The sequence below is a fragment of the Accipiter gentilis genome, chromosome 9 (genome assembly GCF_929443795.1).
Source record: "Accipiter gentilis chromosome 9, bAccGen1.1, whole genome shotgun sequence".
Lineage (NCBI taxonomy): Eukaryota > Metazoa > Chordata > Aves > Accipitriformes > Accipitridae > Astur > Astur gentilis.
In genome coordinates this window covers 38,929,665-38,950,551 of record NC_064888.1, presented here as the reverse complement: position 1 = coordinate 38,950,551, position 20,887 = coordinate 38,929,665, and the positions used below count along the sequence as shown (strand labels likewise).

General features: G+C 42.4%; 1 protein-coding gene across 11 annotated transcripts in view; it reads right to left on the bottom strand.

Annotated features, from left to right (window-relative positions):
* Window positions 1-20,887, bottom strand: part of TACC2 (transforming acidic coiled-coil containing protein 2) — a 104,414-nt gene that overhangs the window by 61,536 nt on the left and 21,991 nt on the right. For 10 of the 11 annotated variants that reach the window (XR_007507299.1, XM_049810557.1, XM_049810561.1 and 7 more), the window contains exon 3: window positions 16,786-16,917. Coding sequence is in view for 10 of the 11 variants with exons in the window: in XM_049810557.1 (XP_049666514.1) it covers window positions 16,786-16,917 (132 nt within the window). In the remaining variant the exon portion in view is untranslated. Of the gene's footprint in view, window positions 1-2,212; window positions 2,564-16,785; window positions 16,918-20,887 lie in introns of those variants that run through there. The other variant, XM_049810567.1, reaches the window with a different exon arrangement.

The following is a 20,887-nucleotide window of genomic DNA, read 5'->3' as shown; positions in this document are numbered from 1 at the left end:
GCTTTCCCTTTGTTAAGAAGCTGTCTCCATTAAGCAGTCAGCCTCTGGTGATGGCTAAAACGATGACTTCAGGGATGCTATAACTGCATGGGCAGTTACCCAACTTGCCTGGGTCACTGCCAGATGTTTTTGCCTCTGAACTATCACTGCCATTAAGGAATTTGCTTCTGTGTGCAAAGTAAGTTAAATGTAACCTCATTTAAAAAGTGTTGGTAAAAGTTATAGCGATAAGGGTATAAAGTCAAAACCTCAGACCAGAACTGATTACCATGATATCCTGTGAGGACATTCTTGTTTTCGGAAAACAGGCCTGTACTTTCTCAAGGATAAAGAAACAGTTCCATTCTTATCTTAAGTATTTAGTTGGAGTGAAGAAAATGCCACACTTTTAGTGATTTATTTAGTACAAGATTAGTAGTCTCTTTCACAAACTCTTTCCAAGGACATCAACAGTTACTGAATGATGCCTGTGCTAAAAGTATACCTGTTGATTATGTTGGGCCTCAAAAGATCATATTGAAACCCCACAGGAATGACTAACTGCAAAAGATGAGTGTATTTATATATAAAAGGAGTCATCAAAAGAGATCACAATATAATTTACTCACGTGCCCCCAAAATATATACGCATATATATATATACACACATCTTGATCAGTATGTTCTTCAACAGAATGCATTCTTAAAAGGCTGGGAAGTTTGTAGATAAAAAAACCACTGAACCCTGCTTTAGCTACATCTGTTTTATTGCCCAGTCCAGGATCACTGTTAAAAATCAACACCAGTTTGTACAGGTTAACATGCAATTTATAGCACTTTAAAGATAATGAGGCATCAGCTTATTCCACCATATCATTAAAATAGATGCTGTATATAGGAATATCAGTACTATATAGGATGGAACTATATAGAAAAAAATCTTAATTGGTGAAGCTATACATCAAAGGAACAAAGGATGCAGAAATGCTGTTAGGCCTGTATCTTACAAATGTAACAAGACAGTATCAAGCAAAGCTATCTGCTGATATACTGGAATATGACAATAGGGAGCATACACCTACTTGTAAGGCCTATTATAGAGGCAAAACTATCAGTTACTGCTCTATCATTCCCCAATGACTCTGAAGCACTTATCTCAAACATACAAATGATGTCTCAACTATAATCGGATCTGCCTTAATAAGCAGATGTTACATTGAAAAAATTTTGAAAAGACCTCTATAAAGCTCGTTTATAGACTAGCCCTAGTGAATAAATACCTAAAACTTACCAAAATACATGATCAGAAATGAACTCGGTGTTCAGACATGTTGGATAAATGTGATTTATGTAAGTGAAGTGACAATAGGAGACTAGGCAATTCTTCCAAAATCCATTCAGAGGTAAGGTCCACGTTCTACCATGCAAGCTGAGTAGTGTGGGGTGGAGGGTAGGGGGAAAAGACTGTTGGCTAAGTAAACTGATAAATCTTCAACCAATAAATGACAAAATCCTATTCACAAATGGGAAATGACTCTGCTATTTCTGCATGCACGTACCTATTTGTGCACTTTCATATATGATTTAGCCATCTGAAAAAGTGATAACTTGTTCTGAGCTAGCACTAATTGTTTGCTTTTTCCTCCCTCCCCCCAATGAATCTTTCAGAGTTGGCCTTCAGTGAGAAGAGATCTAAGGACACCTTGCTTATGATTCATCAGAGGATATAATACCATGACAGGGACGGATGCTGACAAGGGTGATGTGACCTGAAAAACAGTATCTGTATGGAGAAAAGCAAAAAGAAGCTCTGAAAAAACAGTGAAATGCAGCTCCATGCTGTGCATTTTAAACAGAAAACACAGAGGTGGTAGGTTTGGGAGGGGGAAGGGGTTGGTTTTTTGTTCGCTGGAAATGGTCATTGTGTTTGATTGATTATGCATCCAAAACATAAAAAGACAAAACATATGGTACACTGCTATTGATCAACACAAGTGAATCGAGGTGGTCAGTCCAAGCGAGATGCCTTCATACTAGGACAGCATTATAAAATATAACTCACAATATTCAGCAAAACCTTAACTATGTCTCCAGCTGAATGCAATTAGCATTAAACAAAGGCCTCAGACACAAAAGTCAGCCCCTTAACACACCACTCAGGTTAAGCGCAGAAAGGCTGCAGGCCCAGCAGTACAGAGGAAAAAAAAGGAGAGCAAAGGGAATCCACACTTACATGGCCTCTGACGGTTCCCGGTTCAGGCTACCTGTCTGTGCCTGCTGCAGAGACTGCGACCCTCCCATCCTCAGCGTGCCCTTGGGTTGAAGCTAGACGAGAGCAAGGCCAGCTTCCTCCGTAATTCCACCAGCAAGGAGCCCCGAGAGCTCTGACTGTGTAGAGGCTGCAATACTGCAGTGCAGATGGAAACAGCTGCTTGCATCAGTGGCAGCACAAGCAGAAACACTTCAGCAGCAGCTTCTCTTCTCTGAACTGTTGCCAGTTATTTTTTTTTTGTCCAGATGAACACTATTTATAAAATAAAATAAAATCCCAGCCACTGTGACAGGCTAATCATCTGCTAAACATCAGTGGTCCAAGCAGCTATGGTGCAAGCGCCTCTAACAGAGGACTATTGGCTATTGAAACTGGCTTTAAAAAAAAAAAAAAAAAAAAAAAAAAAAGAAGAAGAAGAAAAGCAGACCCTCCCTTTAAGCACACATTGTCAGCTACTGTGGCTCCCTAAGGACCTACAGGCAGGACCATTATATTGTGTTGACTCAGCTGATTTGAAATGCAAATGCATGTGTGCACTGGATGCCATGCATACATTTCCCTCTAATAACAGGCAAGTTGTGCATATCGGGATGATTGCAAAGAGGATTAATAAGCAGAACGGCTGCTTTTTTCCATTTAAACAATCGAGCTCATCCCTCTTGCAAAAAATGGAATCTTCCATGAGGAACGTAGGGAGAATATGAGCAGCCAAGGTAAACAAGCCAATGTGGGATCGGACCCTACCCGGCGCAGCTCCATCCAACAGATCGGTGCACTTAACCATTTTGCTTCTGTCTGCACAGACCCCCTTGCTGGACGACGAGGTGGAGAGCCGTGGGGATGCTCGTCATCTAATACTGATGTGATTAGTGGTGAAGATCTTTAAGCCCAAGCAAACAGCATTCCAAACCATTCTTATGAATAAGCTTATCCTTTTGCCATTGTAGAAGTACCAGGGTACTGGGAATTCACGTGCACAACAAGCTGAAAGGGCTGGGCACCACCACTCTCCACATCACTGTCTTTACCAAATAACAGATGCTCCACATACAAGTTAGGTTTCGCATCACTAAAGGAGCAAAAAAAAAAAATAAATCAGTTGCACTACTGTCTATATTAGGAATGAAACTCTAGGGACACAAATGGCTGGAAGCTATGTAACAATTCTGGATACGTGACAGGGCAGAGAGGTCAAAAGGATCAGATAAATTTAACAGAAATATTAAAACGTACTAACTTCCAAGCACCTACCACAGCATGGCTTTCATGTATCAGTGCAGGCCTCACTAGGCTGACACCTTAAACAGCTCCTGCTTTTTTCTTCTCTGCTTGCAAAAATGGAAATCCAGTAGGGTTTGCATACTTTACAGAAACAAGGACTGCTGTATACATGTGCAAGGTTCTCTCTTTCTGGGTGCACCCACAACAAATTGTTCTTGGGATAAGAAGAAACAAAGATGCTTAGTGAACACAAAGCACATTTCACTTCCAGAGACTGCCTAAAATGAAATTCTGTTTTATGAACAGCATCAAAATAAATGTGCTTTTTTTTCCTCTATATATTTTTTTAAACTAAGGGGAAAAGCTAGTGAGCCAGCACTTTGTTTAGCCACAAACTTCCAAGCAAGTTACAATTTTGGGGTTGTTTCATTTCTGGTGAAAGCCAAACCCTCATTTCTAGTGTCTCATTGCTCAACACTTGTCTCAAGTCCCCCAGAGAAGCAGCAGCACTGCCTCCCTCAGGGACCAAGCTTCAGAATTTCTGGTGCCCAGCTGGATGCCTGAGCCACTCTTAACCCCCCAGCTCTGCAGCAGAGCCCAGCTCTGATGCTCCCTTGTCAAGGTGGTGGCAGCTCACTATGCCTTCTCTGTATTTGCCAGCTCCCAGGGGAAGGCTTTCACTACTTGGGCAGCCTGACCTGCCCGAACAGCCATTTCCAGCCGTCACTGCACAAGAGATGAGGAACCAAACTCATCCCAGGCACCGTCACAACTCTACAACTCTCAGACCAAGAGTTGAAAATACAGGACACTGTCACTTGACAGGTTTGCACCTCTTCTGTGCTAGAGAATACAGGCTGCTTTTTAGCCCTTTTACAGCAGTATTTACTTCACCAGACATTTACCAGTATAAGCATAAAAAGCCATGAACTGGACAACTTTGTTAGTGACAGCAAATCAGCAGAGCCAAATAAAAACACAACTCAGCGTGCAAAATTTTAACATAATGTCAGGTATACACTTGTCAGGAGCATTCCCAAGTAAGTAAAAGACAAAATGTGAAGAAAGTGCATGAAAAGTCCCATTTACACTCTGGCAGTAGATTTGAAATTGTTAATAACTCCAGTACTTCCATCCAATATGGGAAATGAATTACACGGCTGTATTCAGAGACCCTATTAGGTTGAGGTTACAGCTCAGCTTCAGTTTTGCATGTGCTATCTATACTGAACTACAGAGGACTGGTCTTTTGAGTATCATAAGAGCTCCCTGCTGGATTTCATTTGTTACAGAGAAAAGGAAGACTTTGAGAAAAAAAATTACCTTAGAAAGGCAAACACCATGTTGAGAAAGTAAAGCCCTAGCAGGTACCTGGAGGCCAAGAGGAAGAACACAGGCACAGTTTGTCCTGCCAGTAGGGAAAACGGGAATACTGTCGCATCTTCCTAACAAGTGTAAAGAATACAGTTAAAAAGCCTGTGTCAACTCCCTGAAGTTTCACGTGTACATCTATTAAATAAACAAAGGCCCAATAAAAAAAGGCTTGGACTGAATCCTACTCTGAGGCAGCATGGTCCTTTCAGGAGCTGTATAGTGGAGAAAGTTTTTATCCCATTCCCCACCACTCCCATGCAACAGACATTTGAGTTCCACTAGAAATTGCAGGTCTTGGCTAACATGTTCACTGACAGTCTGCAGGATCAAGGACTTCAGCCTTTCAAGCCCCACTACGCCCCTGGTCTCTTCGCACGTACTGTCCGGGTTAGCGGGGTGCTCTGGTCTATCATGAGGGGTGTCACAGACAAGGTGTTGCCCCCTTCTCCCCTCTGTCTCACTCCTTTTCAGGTACACAGCTCACGGCATGGCTCAGAGATTCACCACAAGGACAGCTCACTACCTCTATGCTGTCCCTGATTATAAAAGGGACAGGATTTAACTCTTCTCTTTAAAAAATAACCTTCCAAGCAGCTTAATTACAGCAGTGTAAACTGGAGCACCAGTAAAACAAGAACACGGGCTGTAACACTAGTGAGACCTTGATGGATGCACTACTGTCAGTTTAGTGTCAATACTTCATTGACTGGCCAGAAGAGAGCTGCTTGGAGCCTTAGAAGAAGGTTTCAGACCAAAAATGAAGGAACTCAGTCCATTACACCCAAAGGCACATGCACAAAGAGAAGTTACGTGCTTGAAAGCAGTGGCAGCTCTGACCAAGTACTACATCAACAAGATCCAATGAGAGAAACTAAAATTAGGAAAACAAAGTCAAATCAACCTTTACGTGCAAATTCCTATTAGTGACTACAGTTACCTCATGGGGAGGGAACACATTTAATAATTTTAAAACACCAGACTGTGATATCTTTCAAGAAAAGATGTGCTACAACTAAGCCTTGGACTTGAAAGTGTTTGCTGAGTAAGGTACGCAAGCATAACAAATAATAGACTGTAGTCTCTGGCCAACACTGCACAAGAAGCCAGACTGTAGATTTACTTCTGATTTGGCCATAAAATGCATTACACTACAAAGCTGTCTGTGGACCAAGCCTAGGTTGAGGTTTGGAGAAGATCTGTCATTTTGCTTATTGCTACATTCACCTACACCCGCGTATTCTTTAAACTACTCTAGATGCTCAGAGGATCATGTCACTCATTTCACTCGCACTTCAGAGAGAGGGGACATGAAATTAAGCATCATGCAAGTACAGCAGTAAGGTTGCAAAGCTAGCTCTGGCCTTTGATTTCTCTGTGGGGCAGAAGCACAGCGTCTGATAGACCTCGAGTCTGAACACAAACGTGGTGTGATCAGCAGCATTGGAAAGTTTTCCCTGCAGCCTGCCCTGAACGGTAAGAAAGACCTTGGATGAGAGGGAAACTCTCCCTCTCCTGCCTGGCCCCAATCCATCGTCTGGGCCTGCCAAGAAACATCAATTTAGTACTAAATTTAGTGCTGGCTTTTAAAAATATAAGAACCGTGTTGACACTATAAGTACATTTTGCAGGAACTTCTCTGGAACCTGAAAAACACACAGACGTAGCTCAAAAAGAGAAAAATCATTTAAAAAATCCCACTGTGTCTTCAAAGGACTTAAAGATGCCCTAGGCATTTCAGCCTAGGGTGAACAGCCATGTAACAACTTATTGTGATCCCACTGCTGGAAAGGACTATTTAACTATTCAGTACCATCCTTCAAAATTTATCATTTTCTCTTCCCATCTGTTTCATCCATTTAAGCAAGAGCCATATTTTGGCCTACACTAAATTAATGTTTTATTGTATCTTGATGTCTATTGTTAGTTGTTTAAAACGCTGTGCAGGCTCCTAAATATTTGGTCTTATTACATTTCATGTTTATATATAAATTCAGACTTGGGTCACTTGCACCCAATTTTAAATTTTTGGCTTCCATCACAAAACAGTGCTGTACAGGACAGTGATAAGGTTTATGATATACTGAAATTTATGTTCTGTTTCTTTGCTCTTGGCTTCATTGTCCATCGTGCTAGGCATTTACACCAGTTATAAACATGACCACACATACACACATGGAAACATCAAAGAGCCTACTGAAAGAAAACCCTCCCTCATTCATCTGTCCCTCTTGGGAAAGAGTGGGTGAATATTAAGCTATACCTCCTAGCTGCAATGTATTACTGAGGTACTGTGCAGAAATGAGCACCATAGAAAGCAAACTGCATAGACAGAGCAAACCCAAACATCCCAATAACAAAAAAGGTTTCTCTGGTATCCTGGAGGCTACTGTCAAAGCTCTGAGGAACAGTACTGTCTACAAAAACCAAACAAGCAAAAAGACGGGAAAATATTAAAAAAGGAGATGACATTGTTTAAACATACCCCTCCCCCATTATTATTATTTTTTTTTTAATTTAGATGATACTGCCTTTGCATCCCACAGACTTGAATGCAGAAGTTCTCACTGCAATGACTCCCTGATTTGTAGGCTGCCTGGTATCAAAGGGCTCATGGCTAGGGCATCCACAACATCAGACTGCTAAGAAAGAGCAACATCTTTCCTAAAGAACTAAAAGGACCAAACTGCTCAAAAAAAACCCAACACTGTTCTGTATAGACACAGTTGCAAGGCAAACCAGTGCCTCCGGGAGGCTGGCTGTACTTTTGAGAACACATTAGCACATAAAAGCATTGACATGGTTTGAAGTGCAGTGGTGACAGCCTTTTTAGGACACCCAAGGCTGAAGACCCCTGTACTCCAAAACCCTTCCAGGAGCACCAGCCCTCCTTGACCTTTGCTGATACGCCGTCTAAACACAGGCTCCATCTGCTAAGCCCTTCCCAGAAATACAGGTCTCCCAGGACCAGCGTTGATCCTTGTGTTACAGAGAAGGTCAAGCAGACCGTTTTCAACCATGCGGGCACTCAACGTTTGGCGTTCATCTTTCTGAACGTTATACAGTAAGCAGTTTTACAGGCTTTTAAAGAATTCAAGCATTCTTTATTATAGGCTGCACAAAAATACATGGCTCTAGACATGTTACTCATATTCCTGTGCTAATTTACTCGCCATTCATTTTTTCAGTCCTGGGGACATTTAGGATTTCTTTTTTTAATTATTTATTTATTCTCCAAATCTCTCTTACTTCTGCAGACAGATTTTTGCTCCTTAGTCCTACCTCCCTCTCTAAAGTGACCAAGAGAGGATCTGTTTTATAATTTCCTCTTGCCTTGAGAAGAATCACTTAAAAGACCTCTTCAAGAAATGAGCTGCTAAGGCTGCCGGTTGAACGCTACAAGGCATTTGCTACCCTTCACTTTGTTCTTTACTTTATCCAGTTAACTCTACTCTTGCGTTACGCCCAGAGATGTACCAGCAGAAATCTTTGCAAGACCACAGTCATCTTGCATTTGTTTTTCCAGCCAGGTCATTCCACGATCCAGCTCACTGCCTGCACTCCTGCAAGACAGGGACAGTGGCAATACTTAGCACTGGTACTGCCATCAAATCCTTCAGAAAGTCGCACCTAAGCACAGCAAGCAACCCTAACCCCTTCAATCTCTCTCTCCCCACAGGTGGGATTCTAATGCAGTTTTTTGCTTTAGGGAATAGCCACAATATTGCATGTGAATAGACCGCCATTTAAAATTAAAAATCTTTGTTATTTTGAAAGATGATATCTCAAAGAGAAAACCTAAGCAAATGCCACCTCTGGGAGAGCCACGCAAATTGTCAAAGAGAGGAATGACCTCTTGTTGCTGCTATCAGGTAGCAACAGCAGTGGAAGAAAAATACATTTCTTTCTTCTTCTCTCTTAGGTTTATGGGGCAACTTTGTGCTACAAATGAAAGAGTAAATATGAAAAGTTACCTGAAATATGCAACAAATTTATCCCATTTTGGTTTACTGGCAAAAAACAGTAAAGTGTTAAAATAAATTGTAACACCTATGCTTTAGGGGTGCCTAATAAATAGGCAGTTAGTGAAGTTCATGTCCACAGTATAATTAAGATATGATTATAGTCTATAATTAGCAATTTAAAGGCACATTCATCACCATCCTTCAAGGATCCAGTTGTCCCTAATGTGATGCCACTCCAGTACAGATAAATCAGAAATTCAGCCCTAAAGTAAGAATGACAGACGTTCAGATTGAGACCACAATCTTGCTGGATTTTGGTTTTTTTGGAGCTATTTCTTGTTTTTTTAATGGGCTTAGAGTGGGGTACTGATTCATGACTAGAGAGTGTAAATGAAATCTGAGCAGTAAAATAATTAGAGAGTGTTAAATTAGTGGGATTTCAATATTGACTTCAAGAAAAATAAAAGAATTCATTCAATTGCCTCTGTACAATACCTTGCATAACACAGCCTTATCTATGTTACCATGATATAAAATAATACACCACAAAATAACATGAGGAGATACTAGGTGTAAAGCTTCAGAGATTTAACATACTCCTACAGAGTAAATACCTTGATAAAGACATTGCCTGCTCCACCACTTATCTAAATTAACAGGGTGCGAGGGCTTTATTTGCATTGATACATTGTTAGTTCTTGGAAAAAAACAACACTGTCTCAGAATTTTAAGTCTGAGCACACTTGCAGAATATTTCCATCTGACAAGTCAAAGAAAAAATGGAGTGACCAGTGATGATGCACCCAGAATGGATACTGCAACACATAGGAAGCAAACAGTAGAATGGGTCTGTAAAAAAAAATAAAAATAAAATAGAAATAAAAATAAAAAAATAAAAATAAATAACTGTGCCCCTCACTCCCATTGATCACTGTTTGGTTGCAAAGGTCACTACTTAATCTAAATTGCAAGTGAGATTAATGGCATTAAGAGTTATGAATAACCAAGATGCCTGCTTAGTTATTGAAATTTCCCGCATGGGAAACCCACTGCAAAGATAACAAAAGGGGCCTCTGCACGGTGCTATTCAGGATGCCAGGGGGGCTACAGTCTTTCAGAGGTCAGCAGTGAATTACGATCAGTAACGTGAGAACTAAACGCACCAGAAGATTCCGTGTACAAAAGCATTTTATGAAATTAAGAAGCCACACAAACAGGGAGATTGGGTTTCCAAGAGCTGAGCACACCCTCAAGCGTGGAAGCCTCCGTGGTGGCCGGCCAGAGATTTCACGGAAGGAACAAGGGGGTCTGTCTACAACACAGATCTCCAGAGCAGACCTACGTTAAGGCTCAAGGGCAGCCAAACCCCTACATCCCACATCATTTTGTGCAGCCTCTGGCCTGTCATTTCCTCCTTTGCTTTCCCCTCCTGCTGAGGCACAGACACTTCAATTTTGTATTCCATTTGTATCATACTACTACTGTATGAACAAGGCCTGAATTCACTGGATCACAAACAAAACTTTATACCCGTTTTCCAGATTTCTGGCCCAGCCTTCAGAGTGGGACCACAAGCATAACCACACCAAAGGAGGCAGTTTGTTTTACTGCTGAATATGCCTCTGCAGACCACATCCATGAGCTAAATGCCCAAAGCTTTTTTAGCGTTTCCATGCACCGGAGTTGCAAAACCACCATCATAGACCATGGGATCTTTTCTTGCTTCCATGCTTCTTTCTAAGCCTTTAAGCATCCTGAGGTGTAAAGATCCCCAAGACAACCGGAGCCAGGCTTGTTAGGAAAGGAGTTGCATAACGCCAGGAGAGGACTGACATTTTTAAGGGCTTTCATGCACCTGCCCTCAGCTGACAAGATCAGTGCAAATAACACTGTCCAGGGCCACCTTATTGCAGGAGATTTCAAGAGGCAGAATCCAAAGGTCTCTTGCCCTCAGGGCCTATGTGAAGAATTAGATTATGAAAATGCAGGATGAAGAAATCAGACAAGAACAGTATTCCCGTCTGATGAAAGCCTTTGCTGCGACTGCCAAGGATGGGTGGTCAAATGATGACTGGGTAACTTCTTAAAGAAGTTAGCTTACAGCTTCAATTTGATTTCAAAAGAGTTAACAGAAAATTGGCTTGTAGTATTTTAGGTATTTTTCAGGGGGTTCTTTTTGCTTTTGTTTTTACAAGATTTAGCATTTGGGGTACAGTGCCCCAAAAGTGCGGGCCATATTTAAGCATAACATTGATTATTGAGAAATACAAAATACACCCGACTCCACAGTTTTAACCCATGCATTACCTGCTCTAGGTGATTCCCTGCAAGTCCTCCACCCTCCTGGCAGTGCCAGGCTCCTCCGGTGCCCTTGGAGCTGTCATCGTGTGTGCCACAGTGCCAGGGAACTGCAACCCAAGCCAGGTGTATTATCTCTGCCTTGAATCTGTACTGCCAGTTTTGTAGGGTTGATGCAAGATGTTTAATGCCATTCTGAAATTCCTTGTGGATGGATTAATTAGTGTAATGATATATTCATTTTCACACTGCTGAACCTACCCTAGCAGCAAGGAAATTACCATATATCGCCTGAGGGAACCTGTAAAATACACAGTAATAACAAGCAAACAGAGGGCTACCATCGCCCTTTTGTCCACTGCCACATACAGAATGAAGCTTTACAACACACATAAATAATTGCTCTCTTTGAGCATAAACATGCAGGCAGAACATACCCTAGAGTCCAAATTCTGAACAAAGATATGGTTAGAAAACCAGTGAAATTTCCCACTTCTGTCAGCCATCCATTAATGCTGTGACTTTTAAAAATGCAGTTACTGGAAGCTATTTGTTGAATTGCTGCTGTTTTACAGAAGCTGTCCTCTGCCAGGACACAACATGGGGGTCCCCAGGCACCCTGCCCATCACACACAGGACTGTCGTGTGTCCCGTCCCGCCCCATCCTGAGCTCACCGAGAAGTCTGCAGGATCCAGTCCCTAGTCTGGGGACCCCACCATACCAGTCCCACAATCAGCTACAAGAAAATGCACTTAGTCTGCAACATTTTTGGCTTGAAACATAGCAGACATGCCAGGATTTGATGCCATTACTCAGTAATAAGCTGAAGAGATCCACACTGAGCAACACAAAGCATCCTCCTGCCTGGGGCTGAGCAGTTCTGAACGCATCACTCAGCAGACACAATCTCTTTTAAAAACCTGGAATGGAGGAAATGAATGAAGAGCAGGACTGTGGCTCATTCCTGTCCATTTGCTGCAGACTGGCTGATTACATGGAAGGTATCTATTTCTTCTGTTGTGCTTCAGAAGATGGTGAATGCTTTTGGCGATATCAGCCACAAAGCCTCAAGAAAATCCTTGGGTTTTAGTTTCCAAGACCTAAGCAACTTCATTCCAATGCCTTCATTCTGTTGCTATTGTAAAAAACCCATCAATTCACTTGTGCAACAGACAATCCAGACACACATTAGAAGTACACTACTATCCAGTTCATATAACACATGTAAAAAACCCCAAATCACTCCCCACCACCACCAAATAAGCTCCCCCAGCCCCCCAGAAAACCAAACCTCAAACCCACTAACTTTGGAAACAACAAGGCTTTCAGATTGCATTTGTATCCCTCACTTGTATTTCCCATTTCTTCCTTGTTCAGTGCACTTGTAAACTTAGAGTAATGACACATCCCTGTCAAAAGGGTTAAATTCACTCAAGAAAAAAAGCCTTGTGTTTTGAACCCCATTTAATCCCTTCTTGATTTTGATTACATCATTAAAAGCAACTCAGTCTAGGATTATCACTATTGGTCATAAATTAAGGCAGTACATTGATTTTTCTTTACTTAGTTTTACACTAAGCCTCTCCAAAGGTGGGCAAAAGGAGAAAACTTGTTTTCAACGTGTGACCAAGCAAATAAAACCTAGAAGTCATAAAGCTTATCCTGTTTTTCTGTGTGACACCAATCATTCAGTTTTGCTTCCTCCCAGGGAAGTATTATGAAACCACCTTTTGGAAACCAACAACACAGAAAGCGGAGCTTTCTGCAAAGACTGTTGTGACTTTTTGCTTTTGACAGAAGATTTGTTGCTGTGCTTCCAATTGGTTCCAGGCTCATTTCAGGAAAATTAGGTAAGACACAGAGATGTGTATTTAATTTCAGAGATTCAGAGATCAGCAGAAGTTCCCTATTCATGCAGTGTCTCTCAAAATGATCTGACTCCAGTCTGTTTCGTTTTTGAAAGAAAACTGAGCCCGTATCTGACAACAAGGAGGATTCACCTCACCAATCACATTAGCCACATTTCTCATCACAGGTATAGCTTTCAAAGCAGGTAGAGAGGCTACAGGTGAGGACATGCACAAAGACAGCATTTGCTTTTTGCTCTACAGAACGGATTATACTCATGTCTCTTCCTTATAGGACAATCAAAGGGATGGATCAGCTCTTCAGAGCCTTTCCTATCTGTAGGGCTTCCATAAAGGACAGGTTACACTTACTAGCAATATTTCAGCACTTGTCCCAAATTATGAAGTGTCTGTGATGCAGTTCATAACGTGACCATCATAATCACAGAGGAGATCGAAATGCCTCAAGGATCCATTTTGCAGAAAATTGTGCAGTGGCACAGCATTTGCAGAAGTTTAGCACCTTGCCATCCAGGCAATTGCCATAAATGTGACAAAGTGAAACATAACCCAATTTGCATGCTATTATTTTCCATGGCTGATTTGACTTGATACACATGAATCACATAAAAATGCAAGATAGTCCAAGAAGTATTTACATAAGGGGCTGCTTGTAACAGCAAAGAGCTATTTGGACAGTAATGTATTTCCTTTTCAAGAGGATGCAAGAATTATCTTTCATCCCACAGATATCTCTAATTCTCACCTCTGTATACGTCTTAATTTCCATTAAGATCTGTGAGTCTGTGTTCATGTTACAAAAAGAACAAACACACAAGTTCAGCTTTAGAGAAAGAAAGCTGTGGGTGATAAGACTGCTATTCTCAAGGCGTAACAAGGATGCTTGCCAGTGTACATTTTGTTACTGACATCCTAGGCTGGATTTTGATTCTGCATTAAGCAGTTCTACTAATAGTACTTAATTACACCATTGTTTACCCCATCCAAGAGATTATTATGCACACATAGACATTTACATTATTAAACACACTACATCATTATCAAAACCAAACAGAAACTTGAGAGGCACAAGCCAATCTAAATACGTGAGCACAGCAGTTCCGCTTGCCTGCAGAGTTCTAAAATTATTTCTCCTCTCTTTGATGCTGAATTCTAGTGAAAATTAAAAAAATCACCATGTGTTTTGGTGGTTTCAATTTGGATTTGTAAACAATTGTCATCTGTGACTACACTAAAGCACTCACAGAATGTGAAATTCAGTCCAGGGCATCCATAAAGTTCAAACAATTTTGGATGATTCTCTGGAAAGAGCCAACATCTTGGGGTGAATACTTTCTAACTTACAACCTCACCTGACCATTTATCTCCATTTTTAGAGAATGACCATGGTATCTACCCTTCATTCAGAAAATTCTCTCCAGATTACAGAACTTGCATACTGGTGCAAAACAGACTTTCGAGCATTTCTGTTCCGCACCAACTATACACAGGTTAAAAAGCATGGGTCCAGTATCATGGAGGAACATTACACAGAACAGTTGGCCTGTGATACACCAAGCACATACAGTAGAGGTGAAGACACCATTTTCTGATCAAAATAATAAGAACTTTAGAAAATAGTCAACCAATATGTTTCCTAGATACTATACTGTGGATGGTTTTCTGAATAGCAAAACACATTGTATTGGGTTTGCATGGTAGCAGGGGGGCTACAGAACTCGCTTCCCCTATGTCCAACAGAGCCAATGCCAGCCGGCTCCAAGACAGACCCACTACTAGCCAAGGCCGAGCGCATCAGCAATAGTGGTAGCCCCTCTGGGATAACGTATTTAAAAAGGAGAAAAAGTTGCTGCGGCACAGAAATGGCAGCTGGAGAGAGGAGTGAGAAGATGTGAGAGCCCCAGCCCTGCAGCCCCCCAGGTCAGTGCAGAAGGAGGGGAGGAGATGCTCCAGGCGCCGGAGCAGAGATTCCCCTGCAACCCGTGGGGATGAAGACCACGGTGAGGCAGGCTGTCCCCCTGCAGCCCAGGGAGCTCCACGGGGGAGCAGATCTCCACCTGCAGCCCAGGGAGGACCCCACGCCGGAGCAGGTGGGTTCCCGAAGAAGGCTGTGACCCCGTGGGAAGCCTGCGCTGGAGCAGGCTCCTGGCAAGACCTGTGGATCTGTGGAGAGAGGAGCCCACACTGGAGCAGGTTTTCTGGCAGGACTTGTGACCCCACGGGGGACCTACGCTGGAGCAGTCTGTGCCTGAAGGACTGCAGCCCAGGGGAGGGACCCACACTGGATCAGTTCATGAAGAACTGCAGCCCATGGGAAGGACCCATGCTGGAGAATTTGGTGGAGGACTGTCTCCCGTGGGAGGGACCCCACGGTGGAGCAGGGGAAGAGTGAGGAGTCCTCCCCCTGAGGAGGAAGGAGCAGCAGAGACAACGGGTGATGAACTGACCCCAACCCCCATTCCCCGTCCCCCTGCACCGCTGATGGGGGTAGGGAGAGAATTGAGGAGTAAAGCTGTACCCGGGAAGAAGGGAGGGTTGGGGGAAAGGTATTTTAAGATTTGGTTTTATTTCTCATTATCCTACTCCGATTTGATTAGTAATAAATTAAACTAATTTCCCCAAGTCAAGTCTGTTTTGCTGGTGACAGTAATTGGTGAGTGATCTCTCCCTGTCCTTATCTTGACCCACAAGCCTTTCATTGTATTTTCTCTCCCCTGTCCAGCTGAGAAGGGCAGTGATAGAGCGGCTTTGGTGGGCACCAGGCATCCAGCCAGGGTCAACCCACCGCACATATCTATTGTTTACATTTTCATGCATGATTCAGAGTATCCTCCTGCTGACAGCAGCACTTTTTAACACTTCTGAACAGAGCTTTAATGGAATAACTCTATTTCCTGTGGTGTCTCCTGTCTTGTATCGTACTTGTCACAAGCTGCCAATCTGTATTTGTGGGGTGGAGAACAGTATTCTCCAGGGAGTGCCCATTTAATATTCTCAGCTGTGCTGTGACCTTTTCCATTAATAGATGTCACAATAAGGGCATGCGTTTATTGCTGAGCCACAACAGCATACTGGTTAATCACCCACAAGACAGGCGTCATCTGAAGCTCTGACATGAATATACAAGCACATGCCTCATCTTGACTATATTTGAGATGGGAGGACTCAGTTTGGGGGTTTTGCAAGCAAAAACGCCCTAGGCCATCTATCTAACATTATGGCACCAATCAATGCAAGTCTGAAGGAGAAAACCACTTTGAAATCAAGATAATTCAACATTTCTTCAGCAAGAACAAAACCAAGCTGAACTTCCTTCCTTCAGTACTGACAACTACAATGGAAATCAGTAGGGTGGGGTGGGGATGATGCTGGCAGCACCTGAAGAAGAATGAGTAAAACAGTCCTCTTGAATATGACCTCATCTTGCACAGTTTCACCAACGCCCCCTCCCCCAAACAAACAAACAAAAACCCAAACCAAAACAAACCTAAACTTGAACTTCAAGAAAGGAAAATATTTTGGAAAAAACCTAAAAATTTATTATTTTAAATATAGTAGGAAAGATCAGCATAGTAATAACCAGTGTAGTCCAAGCTCCCTCTTCTGGTCTTTTGGAGTAAATATTCTGGAGTAAGCAGGTCTTGATAGTCTACCATTTGGTTTCAAAATCCAGCAACAAAACGTTCATATAACTTAGACAAACTGCCTGTTAAAGTTATTCAACCTCTTCCACACTAGTTATGTTTTCTTAAGCAAAGGATGTACAGGCATGGAAAGTTATTGTAATGTATGAAAAACATTGCACAATACCTCTTTTTTTCCCTCGTGAAACCTTCAGTTTCTTGAGCAGGCAGTTCTACACCATCACCAGGGGCCGCAGCCAAAGGTACATCCTCAGAAACAAGGTTATCAACTTCTTTGCAGCTATCAGGCTTGGAAGTGCTGCAAAACAATTATCAAAAATAAGATGACAAATTTCAGAAGTGCCCATGAAGCTTTAGTCAAGTCTCCTTAAAAGATGAACTTTGGCTGGATCTAAACTAAGCAGCTCTAAGGAGCACATCCTGCCCTTCCCAATTCCACCTCCCTCCCACCTCCCACAAATTACTTCTTCCTACAAACCCTATTTCACTTAATTTCTCAGATGACCACATAACCAGTAATACTGCAAAGTTTTGACAGGTCTTATAGACCATAACAATAACTGCCAGAGGAATTTAATTGTACATGAAATTAGCAAAATAAATAAATCACTAATGACTACTTTGCAGTTCTCACACAGCCCTTTCTCGTCAGTGTACAATACATTCAACTAAGTGACTTGTCTTTTAGAAAAAACTAAAATCCAGGACCAAAAAATTCACTTACTTTAAAAGCTCTCCCTATGCTGTAAAACTAAAAGCACAATAATCCCTGAACTCATGACATGAATGTTCAAGATTACAGGACTGTAATACTGCTGTATTTGTTAATTCCTACAAGTCCCTCTGCTCAGCAAAGCCCCACAAGACCCAAGCTCAGAAGCACGACAGTCATGTAATGATTTCCAGAGCACGTAAATACAGATTGGAAAGACCGAGTTTCTTCATAGCAAGGAAATGAACTGTGGGGCACTAAGAGGAGGCATGCCTGCTCCTGGTCCCTGCAGAAAAGGAGTTCTTGCACACAGACACTGACCAGAGTACAGGAGGAAACTGCCATCTGCGTAAATCCCTGGCATGCAGGGGAGGGTAGTCCTGCCATTCCCTCTCCTCAAGGTAGACTCGAGCAGAACGCACCATTACAGCTCCCTTAACTTTCTGTTTTCTTAAGCAAAACCCAAATTAGAAAAAAAGCTTTCAACAGCAGCACAAATAATCACTTCTCTCCTGAGCCTTCTCATGATTTTTAAGAGTGTAAATCACCCGTGTGTCCAAAAGATCACCCCACAAGAAGCTCACATGCGTTCTCCCTCACTTTAAGCACACTGGTAACCACACTACTCCCCCTGCTCTTGGCCACATTCATTAAACTAATGACAGGAAAGGAACTAAATAACCAGTGACTTCATGTCTCAAAAGCATCTTGTCACACCACACTGTCCTCTCCAGGGCACCTATGACATACCAGAGGGACACAGATGTCCAGGGGTAGCAGTCAGACACAACAGCCTCCCCTCACGCCAGCTCCTGCTTCCAGGGATCCAAGAGACAAGCATTTAAGGAAATGTTGGTGGAACCAGGTCTTGGCTGAGAAGTTTCTTTTAGATTTCCTGAACTAAATATAAACAGCTATCTTAGCCATTCCTTTTCAAATTTCCTCTGCCCTCCCCCCCAGTAATTATACTGTAATTGTAGACGGTAGATTAAATTGTGTTACTGAATAAGAGTTGGTAAAGTTCAGGGACAGATTGTTCCTTTCTTTAGAAACATGTATACAGAGGACAAACATAAATCACATCCCTAACTTTAGCTACAATACATACACGCATGCGAACAGTTATTTCCCAAAGTGTTTATCCACTAACCTACCAAGATGATGGAAGCTCTTTCTGAGAGTGGTTTACCTTGATTAGCTCATATCCATTAAGTCACTTTGTGCCATATGGGATAGCTACTCCTAATTTCTTAGAAGGAATTATATCTGCTTTATGCACTCCTTCCTTCCCTTTCCCGAGTTTGTCCAAACTGGTCTGACACTGACATAGACTTCCTAAATTTTCAATCACATCAAGTTAAAATAAATAAATAATAATTAAAAAGCAAGATGTTTCCTTTTTCATGCAAAGGACTTTTCCCTTTGCTAAAAATGTCTTTGTCCTAATATAGTAATAGCATCAAACATATACAAAGGCAATGTGACTATATAGGGTCACACGAAGATTACAGAAAGTAAGATTTTAAAGCAAAAAGTAAACTGCTAAAAATAAGTGAATGCTGAACATCTGTTTGGAGAGTAAACAAAGAATTGCAAAACCCAAACAATTCACAAGAGGGCCCAGCCAAGCAAGAATACCTAACGCACATAAAATTATAGACCTTGTGTTACGCACACATAAAACCGTCCCAGTTATAGTAGCACCTGTTCCCCTCTCACCGCCACCCTTCGCGCAGGCCCCACTGCCCACCTACGGCCCTTCAGCTTCCCCCTTTAAGTCTTTCCACATAAAATGAAACAATTTTCAGAGATACACTTTGACTAATGTCATTCCTAACACTCTCTGCAAAGCAAAACTAGCTATTAAAATACTGGCATTTTTGGAAGAGCTCTGCTCCCTGGCCTTCACAAAGCACAGAGCTTATTTTTATGAGCTATAGTATTTCTTTGTGTTAAAATCCACAAATAATTTCCCTTCAACTTTCCAAGCTTCATCTAAACCATCAAGTACCGGATTCCCATGAAGACCACGCCTGCCAAGTATCAGCTGCCTTACTTGTACAAGCGGACTTGTAAAGGAACACAGCAAGAGATGCAGTTGGTACTTGCATTTTCTCTGACATCTTGCACCAACATGAGCTCCAGGAGGTATCCACCTGTGTGCCATGGGTGGGCAGACTGTAGGACAGGCTACCACGGGCTGCCTCCACCCCTTTTCCCCTCTGCGGTTGTTCTGACAAGGGGTCCACAGTACCAGGGAGCGTTGAGCAAGGCCATGAAAAGTAGGTTGCAAGACTAATTACGCCACGTCTGGGGCTAATATTGCCACATGATCATTTTGGCACCTTTCAGTACGGTTTGCAGATAGAATTGCAACAGCATAGTGCTGCTGGTTATTGCCCATCACCAGATGGGCATTACGTGCAGATGGGTATTACGTGCAGATGGGTGCTGCCCACTGGTGGCATAATAAGGCCGCAAGGGACAAGGCAGAAGCAGAGCAGCTCAGAAATGGTACAGACTGCACAAATTGAGGCAGGGTAGCACAGCACAGCAACCCTGTCCAAAACACAGACTCTGTGTCCACTCTAAACTCTCCAGCCGAAGTCTGCATCAACTCAGGAACAGGTATCAACTCATGCTATCAACTCAGGGTACTTGTATCAGCTCAGACACGAAGCGGCTACATTAAAACCTCTGCCTCTCCACAGCTCTTACTAAACCAAGATTTGCCATTAAACTTATTTTCCAACTAGTAATATTCTAATGGTTGTAGCAAGAATACTACCAAAAGGGCCAAGTCTTCTCAGTGCACAATAAACTATACATTGGCCAGTCTTTATCCTGCGGAGTCCAGGTGATTAGAAAACAAACATTTTTCAAGGTGCATCTCTGTTCAAGTAATTCTCAAAAGTCACTTTCTGACTGTCTGTATATACAGATAACCCTGAGTATTCCTGCCTGCTTGTGCTGCTAACACTGAGGAGCACACCCTGAGAGCATCACAGTTCCCCGCACTGTGAACTGTGTGACCAGGAAAGGTCCATTGGCAGACAAAGCAACACAGCTTTTAGTGCATCCGACATCACCTATCACAAATTCCCTTAAGACAGCTTAATAAGGCCTCTGCATAGCAGGAGCTGGCAAAGAGGCTGATGTAGGGGAACATGTTTTCCAACGCCTACTAGCTTTAGCACAGCTTTTCTTCTCTAGTATTCGTGACAGAGCTGCTACAGCTCTGTTTGGTCTGGACTAAACACCGTGCTGCAGCTCCACAACCTCAGCTGGAGATTAAATGCAAGAGCAGAAGCTTTCCTTAGCATGTGGAAGGGACCAGACTGGGTTGCCCTGCCTGTTACCTATGGCCTGACGCTAAAGGCAGCTCATGCAGCGAGTATTTTCCAAGCTGCCATTTTTAAATAGGCACTTACAGGGGTTTTTTTCCCCACAAGACAAACAGCAAGTTGCAGTGAACAGATAGACACTGCTCAGAAATGTTTAACACCTCTAACCATGGAGCCCAGCTAAGCTGCGGTCTTGTACAGCCGCGGCACTT